General features: G+C 33.9%; 1 protein-coding gene across 1 annotated transcript in view; it reads right to left on the bottom strand.

Moving 5' to 3' along the window:
* Positions 1–13,286, bottom strand: part of LOC127720044 (uncharacterized) — a 136,057-nt gene that overhangs the window by 107,995 nt on the left and 14,776 nt on the right. Inside the window, exons 14-20 of the mRNA XM_052226450.1 lie at positions 12,627–12,800; positions 11,576–11,785; positions 10,274–10,316; positions 9,333–9,487; positions 5,978–6,130; positions 5,515–5,733; positions 3,559–3,601 (exon numbers count right to left, since the gene is read on the bottom strand). Of these exons, the coding sequence (XP_052082410.1) occupies positions 3,559–3,601; positions 5,515–5,733; positions 5,978–6,130; positions 9,333–9,487; positions 10,274–10,316; positions 11,576–11,785; positions 12,627–12,800 (997 nt within the window). The remainder of the gene's footprint in view (positions 1–3,558; positions 3,602–5,514; positions 5,734–5,977; positions 6,131–9,332; positions 9,488–10,273; positions 10,317–11,575; positions 11,786–12,626; positions 12,801–13,286) is intronic.

Genomic DNA, 13,286 nt, shown 5'->3' with positions numbered 1-13,286 from the left:
ATTGGGGGTGGGGGGAACCCCTGGGGACTGACCCTTTACGTCATACAAATGTTCAAGACGTGATGAACAGGAATATATATGGTATAGGGGTGGGGATCCAGACCATTTACAAGATATTAGAACTTTCTCAAATGGCAGGGGGTCAGGATGACCCATGGGGACTAGCCCTGTATATCATTCAAACCATCTTCGCATGACAAATTAAACCAGAATATATATGGTTTAGGGGTGGGGATCTCGACCACTTACAAGATATTAGAAATTTCTTAAATGGCAGGGGGTGGGGGTGACCCCTGAGGACTAGCTCTGTTTTTGATTTGATGTGCTTTATCATGACAAACCAGAATATATATGGTTTAGGGGTGGGGATCTCGACCATTTACAAGATACTAGAACATTGGGGGTGGGGACTGACCCTTTACGTCATACAAATGTTCAAGACGTGATGAACAGGAATATATATGGTATAGGGGTGGGGATCCAGACCATTTACAAGATATTAGAACTTTCTCAAATGGCAGGGGGTCAGGATGACCCCTGGGGACTAACCCTGTATATCATTCAAACCATCTTCGCATGACAAACCAGAATATATATGGTTTAGGGGTGGGGATCTCGACCACTTACAAGATATTAGAACTTTCTTAAATGGCAGGGGGTGGGGGTGATCCCTGGGGACTAGCCCTGTATTTCATTTGATGTGCTTTATCATGACAAACCAGAATATATATGGTTTAGGGGTGGGATTCTCGACCATTTACAAGATATTAGAACTTTCTTAAATGGCAGGGGGTGGGGGTGACCCCTGGGGACTAACCCTGTATTTCATTTGATGTGCTTTATCATGACAAACCAGAATATATATAGTTTAGGGGTGGGGATCTCGACCATTTACAAGATATAAGAGCTTTCTCAAATGGCAGGGGGTCAGGATGACCACTGGGGACTAACCCTGTATATCATTCAGACCATCTTCACATGACAAACCAGAATATATATGGTTTAGGGGTGGGGATCTCGACCACTTACAAGATATTAGAACTTTCTTAAATGGCAGGGGGTGGGGGTGACCCCTGGGGACTAGCCCTGTATTTCATTTGATGTGCTTTATCATGACAAACCAGAATATATATAGTTTAGGGGTGGGGATCTCGACCATTTACAAGATATCAGAACTTTCTCAAATGGCAGGGGGTCAGGATGACCACTGGGGACTATCCCTGTATATCATTCAAACCATCTTCACATGACAAACCATAATATATATGGTTTAGGGGTGGGGATCTCAACCATTTACGAGATACAAGAACAATGGGGGTGGGGGGAACCCCTGGGGGACTGACCAGATACGTCATTCAAATGTTCAAGACATGACAAACAGGAATATATATGGTTTAGGGGTGGGGATCTCGACCATTTACAAGGTACTAGAACATTGGGGGTGGGGGGAACCCCTGGGGACTGACCCTATACATCATACAAATGTTAGAGACATGATGAACAGGAATATATATGGTATAGGGGTGGGGATCCAGAGGGTTTACAAGATATAAGAACTTTCTCAAATGGCAGGGGGTCGGGATGACCCCTGGGGACTAACCCTGTATATCATTCAAACCATCTTCGCATGACAAACCAGAATATATATGGTTTAGGGGTGGGGATCTCGACCACTTACAAGATATTAGAACTTTCTTAAATGGCAGGGGGTGGGGGTGATCCCTGGGGACTAGCCCTGTATTTCATTTGATGTGCTTTATCATGACAAACCAGAATATATATGGTTTAGGGGTGGGATTCTCGACCATTTACAAGATATTAGAACTTTCTTAAATGGCAGGGGGTGGGGGTGACCCCTGGGGACTAACCCTGCATTTCATTTGATGTGCTTTATCATGACAAACCAGAATATATATGGTTTAGGGGTGGGGATCTCGACCATTTACAAGATATTAGAACTTTCTCAAATGGCAGGGGGTCAGGATGACCCGTGGGGACTAACCCTGTATATCATTCAAACCATCTTTGCATGACAAACCAGAATATATATGGTTTAGGGGTGGGGATCTCGACCACTTACAAGATATTAGAACTTTCTTAAATGGCAGGGGGTGGGGTGACCCCTGGGGACTAGCCCTTATTTGATTTGATGTGCTTTATCATGACAAATCAGAATATATATAGTTTAGGGGTGGGGATCTGGACCATTTACAAGATAATAGAACTTTCTCAAATGGCAGGGGGTCAGGATGACCACTGGGGACTAATCCTGTATATCATTCAAACCATCTTCACATGACAAACCAGAATATATATGGTTTAGGGGTGGGGATCTCGACCACTTACAAGATATTAGAACTTTCTTAAATGGCAGGGGGTGGGGGTGACCCCTGGGACTAACCCTGTATATCATTCAAACCATCTTCACATGACAAACCAGAATATATATGGTTTAGGGGTGGGGATCTTGACCACTTACAAGATATTAGACCTTTCTCAAATGGCAGGGGGTCGGGATGACCCCTGGGGACTAACCCTGTATATCATTCAAACCATCTTAGCATGACAAACCAGAATATATATGGTTTAGGGGTGGGGATGTTGACCACTTACAAGATATTATAACTTTCTTAAAAGGCAGGTGGGGGTGACCCCTGGGGACTAACCCTGTATTTCATTTAATGTGCTTTATCATTTAGAACATTTTCAATTAAAAAGATTGTGTCTATCACAAACGGTTTTCAATTTATAATCAATTGAAAATTTTAAAAAATAAAATCCCATAGGGTTCCATAGTAAAACCCTCCTTTCTGTTTGCCCCCCAAAGTACCCCTTTATAAACCCCATTGCACAAACAAAACCCTGATTGCACCACTAGACATGTTAGTCTAACATATTGTGAAACCCTAAGTTAATCTGACAAGCGGTTTTGGAGAACGGGTGCGGACAAGTTCAAATTTAAAAGTGGCGGAAGAGGAAGAAGAATAATAATAATAATAAGAACTGAGCAAAACCAATAAGTCTTCCCAAACTTCGTTTGGGAGACTTAATGAATACACTTGTCAGGGAACATTAATGTTTAAAAGATTTTATTCTGAGCTTGTGATCACTGTCAGGTGTGAATTAAAACCACAGGTAAAAAGTGATAAGGGATCATTAGCCAATGTTTCCCGGAGGCATTGATATAGATATTAGGAGGGCCCTCAGGATTATCAAACTACTGTAGTGGCAGTTTTATTACAGGAAAGGGATTATAAACAAAAACAAGTGATCACAAGTGCAAAATGGCGATTACGAAATCCGATTTCAAACATTGAGTCAATGAAATGACCGAAATTACTTTTGTAAAAAAATTAAATTTGTCCTAAATCCCAATTACTCGTTTAGGACAAATAGTTTCATCTTAGGGCATGACTAGCAAATATGACCGTTTCCGGACCCTTGCACTACAGGATTTTTTTTTCAACACTTCAAAGGAAGAAAATGTATTATTTATTACCTGAACATTTTTAAATTAAGCATCTAATAAACAGGCTCTATTGTTAATTCTTTACTTACTCTAGTTTCACTATCCCAAATAGTCCAAAGGTGTTCTTTTGCCCTAAAAAATATATTAAAAATCAATGATCCATTGACATTATTACAAGACAGATAATAATATGTTCACAAAGGAGTAAGTTCACGAAGGATTAAAATTGGCCCTAAGATTTTGATGTTTTTTTTTAAAATCAGGCCAAAATACTACAAATTTCACATAGATATTGTTGTGATATTACTATTAATACAAAATAACTTCATTTTGGCACAGCACATTAAAAATGAGTATGCCTTATTTGTGTTTTAATGTCAGTTTTGGTCAAATTTTCAATTATTCTTAACAAATTTTAGCATAATTCACTATGGCTAATGATCCAGAAAGAATTGGTGTCTATGGATTTAATATCATCATTGGCAACTTTTGGTTAGAGAACATTTCGAATCCCAGGTTGCGACCAAGGGTTTCCTCAAGCTTTTAGGTCCAAAAAATGCACAAAATCATCGTATTTTGACAATATATCCAAAATGTGCTGATTTTGAAGCCAAGAATGTACTCTTATGAAGAGATTTATTTTAACAAAGAAGTAAGGCTTTTGAAATAGATCCATTTAAGAACCAAATTATGGCCATTTTGACATCTTATGATAAAGTTGAAATTCAAGGCCATATTTGGCCTAAAGTGAACCTTGTCCTTTCACTTCTCATTATTTAAAGTATCAGAAAACAAGAATTAGGGGCCTGACTGATAAAAAAGTGCTAACACATTACAAATTTTCATTGTCAAGCTGCTAACAAAATATGAAGTCATTCTGTTCCACAGTACTGTAGAAATGTGTGACAAAAGAATGCAAAGTTCATTCAGCATATTGTAATTATCGAAGTATTGGCAAACATGAATAATTTGTCTGACAGATAAAATAAATATGCTCACACATTACAAATCATCACTGTCAAGCTGTTGACAAAATATGAAGTCCTTCCTGAGACAAGTGTGACCAAAATATTTGTTGCATGAACTGACAGCTGGTCCAACAGACAGCTTAAGTTGATTGCAATATAACCCCCTATTCTTAAGAGTAGGGGTATAATAATATCCCTTAAGGATGTACACCTCCGAGGAGCCAAAAATTTCTAGAATTAAACTTTTTTTCTTAACCTGATTTTTGGGTTTATATGACTGTAAAAAAATAATTGGTGAAGAAAAAATCATATGGTGGTGCAGTTCTTTTTTTGCTACAGCCATCTGAAAGTACCCAATTTTGATGATTTTCCCATTTTACGTCAATTTTTACCCATTTTTGGGCTATTAATATGAAAAAAAATCAGTTTAAGAATTAAATTTTTTTCATACTTTCACTAAAGATGAAGTGGATCATTCTGAATAAATTTAACTTAAAAAAACTATGGATAGGTGTTAATATAAGAAAGTTTTATAAAATTTAGCTTTTTGTGTCAAATTTACCATGTTGTCAATTTTGTAAATTTGGGATTTTTCTCTTTTTTTAGAACAAAAAGCATATTATTTCAACTTCTTTGTTATAAATGATTGAAAAAATACATATCTATGAAATTTGAGAAGATAAAATTGATATGGGATGTACATGTATCTGGTAAAATCATTTCTTGTACCCCTAACCCATTTTCTCAACATTTTGGCTAATGAGACTGACTTGATTGGTTATAAAATTTGAAAATTGTATTACTCAAAAACTGCTTATTGTAAATACACAATTTTTTCACAGAGTTAAGTTTGATTATAATATTTTTTAAATTCATTGATATTTTCCACTTGTATCACATGTTTTTGAAACAATTCCAGAACGAGATTTCAACGAGACTGAAATCCTTAAATTAAGGCATTTTGGTCATAATTCTAAAAGATTGTTCTTAAAATCTGGTTCATGCAAGGATTTCTTAAATGTTTTTATCAGGCTCTGATAAATATTGACAGAACATATTTTTTCTAAACAATCATACCAAATAAAACTTCTGACAACTTCAAGTCTTGTTTTAAGTTGTCTATTTGCAACCTTAAGTTGTTTCTGCATTCATTGATTCCAACGACAATTGACACTGATGTTCCTAACATAGGTAGACTGACACAACATTCAACACTTGTACAATCCGCTGATATCCTGCAGGAAAATCTATCATGTCTGTCTGTTGGTACTACTTTTATAACTGCAGAACCACAATCTACAAAAAAATACAAAAGATGAGTAAGATTAGCATCTTTTAAATAAGCTTTTAGTTGTGTTGTAAGGACAATGCACTTTGTATGTCTTTTTCTTCCCTTTTCTTAATTAAATTAATGAAAATTTATACAAAATTAAGTATTTAGTGACAAAAATGTAAAAATTTCATCATCACCGCAACTGGTGTTTCTGAAAACGTTGGTCAAAAGAAAAATTTTCATTTTCAAATAAGTTATCTGACTAACCATTGCTACTTTCAAGTTTATGACTGCAAGATTCTGGTTTGAGAAACTTGTCAATGTTCAGATCCTGTTTTAGTTGAACTTCTGCCCAAACTGGTAAACTCTCTAAAGATTTTGGTAAGCCCTTCTCATCAAGCCAAGCAGCCAGGGAAAATTCTGAAACAAGCAAAAGACCTTGATATACATATCTGTATCTATTTAAATTACGATCAATACTTCAATTTTTAATAAACAGCTGTGTCATGAGCGCATGATACACCCATTGCGTTTTCAAAGAATAAAGTTCAATAACTTCTCAATGTCATATCAGAAATTTATAAAAATCTAAAGGCAGGTTATCTTAATAGATATAAATCAGTCGACAAAGTTTAATGAAAATTGCTAAAAGCATTTTTGAGTTATTGTCCAAAAACTGGAAAATCCCCCTTTTTTTAATGAATAAAACCCTGTAACTCGGAAACGTAAAATCTAAAATTTATAAAAAACGAAAGGGAGCTCACGTCAATAGATATTAACAATTCACCAAAGTTTCATGCAAGTTTTTGAGTTAATGTCCGACATGTTGAGGACAGACAACGGTATGCCATAATACGTCCCGTAAACAGGCATATAAAAAGTATCTATATAAATTTCTTTAATAAAATTTGAATACAACCATCTCATATAATTATTGTTTTTGTGCAAATCTTAAATCTTGTATATATATATATATAAAACGTCTGAATAATAGTCAACAATTTTTCCCATGAGGGCGGGGGATAGTTACGAGTAACGATACATGTACACAATAAATAAATTATATAAACACCTAAAAAGTGTACACAACAACACCAATAACAAAAAAAGAAACTATAAATGTAATTATTTATAAATATTTCGGATAACAGATATCCTTCATCAGTAAATATAATTGTGATGTTGAATGAATCATATATCAGTCTACTTAGATTAAACTATAACAATCTTGAAATTTATACAATAAAAAAGTCCAACCGAACATCAGGTAAGACGCTTGCACAAAAGATGTAGTTCGACTCCATGCAGTGCTTCACATTTGGGTTATATTACTTATTATAACAGTCTCTGTATCTATTTCTTTACCTTACTCATCTCTAAAATAAATCTGTTGAATATACCAATTTAAATTGCCTAATGTTTTGAGGGATGTAAAAGTACCAAGCCACGTTCAACTAGTTAACCTTAGTCAAAATTTATTATTATATTTTAACGGCCGTTTGTTTGCAATGTTTAAATACGCAGACTCTGTTGTAACTACTCTACCGTTGTCAAATTTGAAATATTTACAAATTTAGATCGTTCAGTGCTGTTTATTTGGAATTCTTATTGACGCAATCGTTCTTGTAACATCATAACTGTCGTCACCGTTAAAGCTTTAGAATTGTGATAGTTCATATCGAACATTATTATTTTTATTTAAAGCATATATTTGAACTCTCTGTTGTAACTAGTCATATAACCTATGTCGTGTTTAACACACATTTAGAATTGTGCAAGCGTCTTACCTGATGTTCGGTTGGACTTTTTTATTGTATAAATTTCAGTTATATAGATACAATGGATAAGCGTGGATTCTTGAAAAAGAAACCATGAGCCCGGAGGGCGAATGGTTTGTTTTTCATGAATCTATGCTTATCCATTGTATCTATAACTTAAACTATTGTGTTAATTTCTTATAAAAATTAAAGCCTTTCTTAATTAGAAGGTATTGTAAGTGAGTTTAAATAACCATGTTATCGTTTCCAACGATGCATTGATAAATCTCAGATCACAATTAATTGGTTAACAAAATACAAATAAAACACTTCTACTTTTAAAGATCTTTATATTACTAGGCATATGAATATTATCTGTTTATACAAAATAAGACATATTCGAAATTATTTCTAATAAAATTGAAAATGGAAATGGGGAACGTGTCAAAGAGACAACAACACGACCAAAAAGCATATATAAAGTATATATAATAAGTATGTTATCGAAATTTTTCTAGCACTCTAGGCACATCACGATTTTCTCGCATAGGAATTTGCGAACAAACCTTTGTAAAATTATGTAGTATAACAGATGAAATCATACTATATTTATAAAACAAAAATTGACAAATAGAATGTAATCATTTTTGTTTCAAACATGTGAAATAGCCAATAATAATAAAAAAAAAAACCCGGTAAAACTCGGTATTATTACAAAAATATCCACTATAACATGCAAAATTAGAAAAAAAACAGGATCACTTAAGAATTGGAACAACAGAGAGAATACAGGGATTCGAACCTAAACTGACAAATCCCTATCTTTAACTCATTGATTTTAACCATGCTAACCTCGCTGCTACCAACTCATACTATACGACTGCCTATTGTGTCTATATAAAGGTACAAGCCCTGTGTGTCTGATGAACCGATGTATATCAGATGTTCATTTAAATATATAAAATAGACATCTATAGTGTAACCCATTGGTAGACGAGAGGTTTCGTCGATGTGTTGATGTCAGTCACGCATAACAGATTTCAAGGAAGGGTTCAATTCCCAGTGAAGGCATATAAAAATTACAAAAAATAAAGGTAAGTTTTTAAATTAATTCCATTAGTGAACAGAAATCAGTAAATTAGCCAATTCAAACTTAATGAAATGAGGCACACAAAGGAAACAATTGAATATAATTTGGTGAGTCAATTTCAGCGGCAGATTTAGGAAGCGCTGATTCTAGAAAAAGAATCCACGGTAAATGAATAGGCTGACGTCACCACAATGGTTTAAAGATTGTTATAGTTTAATCTAAGTAGACTGATATATGATTCATTCAACATCACAATTATATTTACTGATGAAGGATATCTGTTATCCGAAATATTTATAAATAATTACATTTATAGTTTCTTTTTTTGTTATTGGTGTTGTTGTGTACACTTTTTAGGCGTTTCGCAAAGTTTTTGTTCTTCCCTCGCCTGGATTCGAACTCATGCTACTGAGATATCGTGACACCAAATCGCCTGCACTGTATCCAACGCGCTAGACCACATGACCAGCCTAGGCGATTTGGTGTCATGATATCTCAGTAGCATGAGTTCAAATCCTGGCGAGGGAAGAACAAAAAATTTGCAAAAGCAAATTTACAGATCTAACATTGTTGGGCTGATGTTTAGACGAGTTGTATATATATATATATTTAAGAAGGGCACTGTCATTAATTTAATTTGTAAATATTTGTTGCAAAGCTCTTCACCTGAGACAGTTATTTCATACTCTCAGTTTCTTCTTACTCTAATTCAAATGTTATGAAGAAATTAATTCAAGGAACTTCTGATGGAGTTAAAAATCAAACTATTACTTACCATTTTCCATTGATCTATCACAGATTTCCTTAGAAAATTTCACACCATCTAGTATGACTTCATCAACAGAGCAGGTATCATTTGATTCTAAGCATACTAAAACAGTCATGTACACCATGTAGTTATTTTCTGCTGCTAAGTTGTAGATAATAGTTCTAAAAACAAATGCATAAGTATTTTAAAACTTCAGAAGCTGTCTTAAATTTAAAAAAAAAGTGCAATGGCATTTAAATTCAAGCTTTTTTTTTTCCCAGAAAAAAAATCGATTAAGGTACATGTTTGTCATTTTGACAAGAAGTAATCTAAACGAGCAATTCCTTACAAAGGGTTACAACACTGGAAAAAAAGAAGAATATATCAATATGAAAATCTGAGTGCACAACTAAACATACTGGAAACTAAACTTCAGAAAGCTTAATTTCATGTCAATACAATGCACATTATTTTTTTTTAAAACAAATTTCTAAGTTACAGAGGCAATACTTGCATGCAAAGTAGAAAGCCATGGGAGTATGTAAATTCAATACGCAAAACTACGTATTAAAACAAACATGATAGGATGTGCTGGTAGCGATTGATATATCTGTTGTAAGTATAAGGTTAGCAGGAAGTTGACAAGCAATGTATGTGAAAAGGCATTACACTTCTTAGCATAAATCTTAATCTATATTTTCCTGTCAGAGCAAACCCACTAAAATTTCATTAGACTGACAGACTCACCACGTTAATAAAGCAGTAAATCCAGAGTGTGGGTATAATTATCTATAAAATTTGGTGAACATCAACTAGGTGCAGTAAATTGGGCAATCTCCTATAAAGTAATATAGGACTGTAACTTTACCACAAATTCAGAACCCGTCTTCCAATTTGCATAAATATAGAAAAGGGCATGTTATTTTTCTGCCAAACCATCAAAAGAAATATGAAATTAAATATCTTACTCAGATTTCAATACCCCTACAAGTCCATGCTCCAGCTGGGTACCTAAAATACAAATAAAAAGCACTATATATTCAATTATACATAATAATATAGCTACAACTAGCTATTTTAATGTTTTGTGATGTTTAAATTTTACAGTCAATGCATCTTGAGCTGGTTTATAAGCCTAAATATTAAACATTTTCATTCATTCAGAAATGAAACATAAGTTATGTGATACAAATTGTCACTTTATATCACTTAAAAAAAGATCTTTTGACACTTAAATTTAACTATTTAATGATACAGCTAATCGCTCTCTGTAAAGGTACAGATCTGCAAATCTTATTTCACTGTTCTATTCAGACAACATTAGTCTCAATATGCTTTATTGACTTTGAAAGTACACTTATAGTTACGATACTGTTGTCAGGTCATTAAAGATTGCATATTTTGGCTTAAATATTGATTCTCTTATAGGGCCTTTGCATCGGAATTAAACATATTTATTCTAAAACCAGTTGTTGGCATGACACGTGTTCTGTTCTTCTCATATATTTTATGATGGTATAATACTAAACCCCTAACAGGAGGGATTGTGCCTGATATTCATATGATGAAGACATAATCTTTCAATCAGTTTAATTGAGGTCTGGAGCTGGCATGTCAGTAACTGCTAGTAGTCTGTTGTTATTTATGTATTATTGTCATTTTGTTTATTTTCTTTTGTTACCTATTCTGACATCGGACTCGGACTTCTCTTAAACTGAGTTTTACTGTGCGTACTGTTGTACGTTTGTTTTTTCTACATTGGCTAGAGGTATAGGGGGAGGGTTGAGATCTCAAAAAACATGTTTTACCCCGCCGCATTTTTGCGCCTGTCCCAAGTCAGGAGCCTCTGGCCTTTGTTAGTCTTGTATCATTTTTAATTTTAGTTTCTTGTGTATAATTTGGAGTTTAGTATGACGTCCATTATCACTGAACTAGTATACATATTTGTTTAGGGGCCAGTTGAAGGACGCCTCCGGGTGCGGGAGTTTCTCGCTGTATTGAAGATCCATTGGTGGCCTTCGGCTGTTGTCTGCTCTATGGTCGGGTTGTTGTCTCTTTGACACATTCCCCATTTCCATTCTCAATTTTACTTGAATATTTTTTAATCCAATTAATTCATGTTTCTCAGACAAACTCTTCTTAATTTCAATAGTGGGGCTCAATTTCTTAGAGCTCTTAATAATGGTCCACCTCACTAAAGGTACAAGTTTGAAAAGATGTAAATTTCTGAATCAACACATTCAAATGTTTGGCCTATGACATATTCTTACCCCACTTGTAATCTACCAGTGAGACATCTTCTGACAATCTTTCCAGTTGTATAGTCAGTCTATTGTTACAGTGGTCTATAGACAGTGATATTTCCATTGTTCTCTCAAGATTTTCTATATCAATACAACAGCTGATCTTGTTACAAGTTGAATCCAGGTTACAGCTTACAGGACCAGTCAGATTTGTTAGGTCTTCATTATTATTGCATACTAAAATTGATTAAATCCAATTATAAGTAAGTAATAACAAGTATTGCTAAATAAAAGATAAGTCTTGCAATGATATTTCATTAAATGAATGCTCCTATTTTAAGTGACAAACTGTATGTTAGTACCCGTTTCCTTTGTAATGTAATCTAAAATTGTGTTTTATTCATTTGAAAATGAATATGCAGATGCAGAGACCAATTAACTATCTGCCCATTAACTCGATAAAGAAAAGGAGGTGGAGACTATAGAGGGTTGGCAGTTGCATAGGCATACAAGTTAAACTTGTAACATTTTTGCATTATTTTTTTAATTAGAAATCTCTCAATACCTTATTATAGAGCTTCAAATAATTGATTCATTTTGTATTGAAATGACTGTCCAAATGCAAAAAGGGAGTACAAATTTTGTGAAGTCATTAAAAATTCCTTTGTCACTATAAATTATTTTGAATTTTTGTAAACTGTTTATTGTCTGAAGAAATGTATGTTGTTGTTTAAAATAAATAATGTCTTCACAAGTACAGAATTTTTTTTCAGAACCTTTACTGTTGTTTAAAAATTTGGAAGATATGTGGATCTTTTGAGCAAAATAAAATGTTCAATATATTTTTATTTAGATTCAATAACAGAAACAATAAATCTGCATATTTCTTCAAATACCACTTACAAAATGGGGACACAGTTTGACAGTATTTTACAATAAACTTCTATCAGAATACCACCTCTGTATTAATTTGCATGTGTTAAATATGTGCTACGGGAGAAACATGTGAGAAGTCATTTTAATTGTATGTATCTACATTATCAAAAGTTTAAAATAACTATATTTTTCTACTACTTACATGAATTCCAGCCTTTGACAGATGGAATATATGGATCACTGGAACGATTACATCTTGTAGACAGAAGGTAGTAAGATAAGCCAATATATTCAAATAACTCAGACACATCAACACTGGTCAAGCTGTCATTCTTGGAAAACCCACTTTCATTTCTCCATCTTTCTAAGGAAAAACCTGAAAAAAATACTTTTTTTTAGCTTGAATTATTTAACAGTATTTTTTTTTTGTTTAAATTAAAATTGAATTAACCACATCCATGAATATTTGTTAACATATATATGGAGTTGATTAAAAAAAAGAAATCTACTGTATAATCAATTAGGAGGGTCACCCCAATTTTCCGACACCCAATTAGTCTGACACCACATTGGTCCGACATCCCATTAGTCCTCCACCTCACTGGAACGACACCCCATTAGTCCGACATCCCAACAGTCAGACAAAGGGTCAATTACTGCCATAATAGAAAATCTACTTCATAGAATCGTTGTTAGTGTGGTATTTGAACTACTCTTTCAGGTCTTTCTCACAGAAACAGATAATACCATATACCACCTATCTGGTATTAAAAGAAATACCATGACCATATGCATATTAAGCAATCAAGAATCTTTTAAGTTTTGGTTTTAGGTGTGTTCTAAGGGAAAAAAATTGACTAAA

Source organism: Mytilus californianus, unplaced genomic scaffold (genome assembly GCF_021869535.1).
Source record: "Mytilus californianus isolate M0D057914Y unplaced genomic scaffold, xbMytCali1.0.p SCAF_11, whole genome shotgun sequence".
Classification (NCBI taxonomy): Eukaryota; Metazoa; Mollusca; class Bivalvia; order Mytilida; family Mytilidae; genus Mytilus; species Mytilus californianus.
This window is presented reverse-complemented; position numbering and strand designations above follow the sequence as displayed.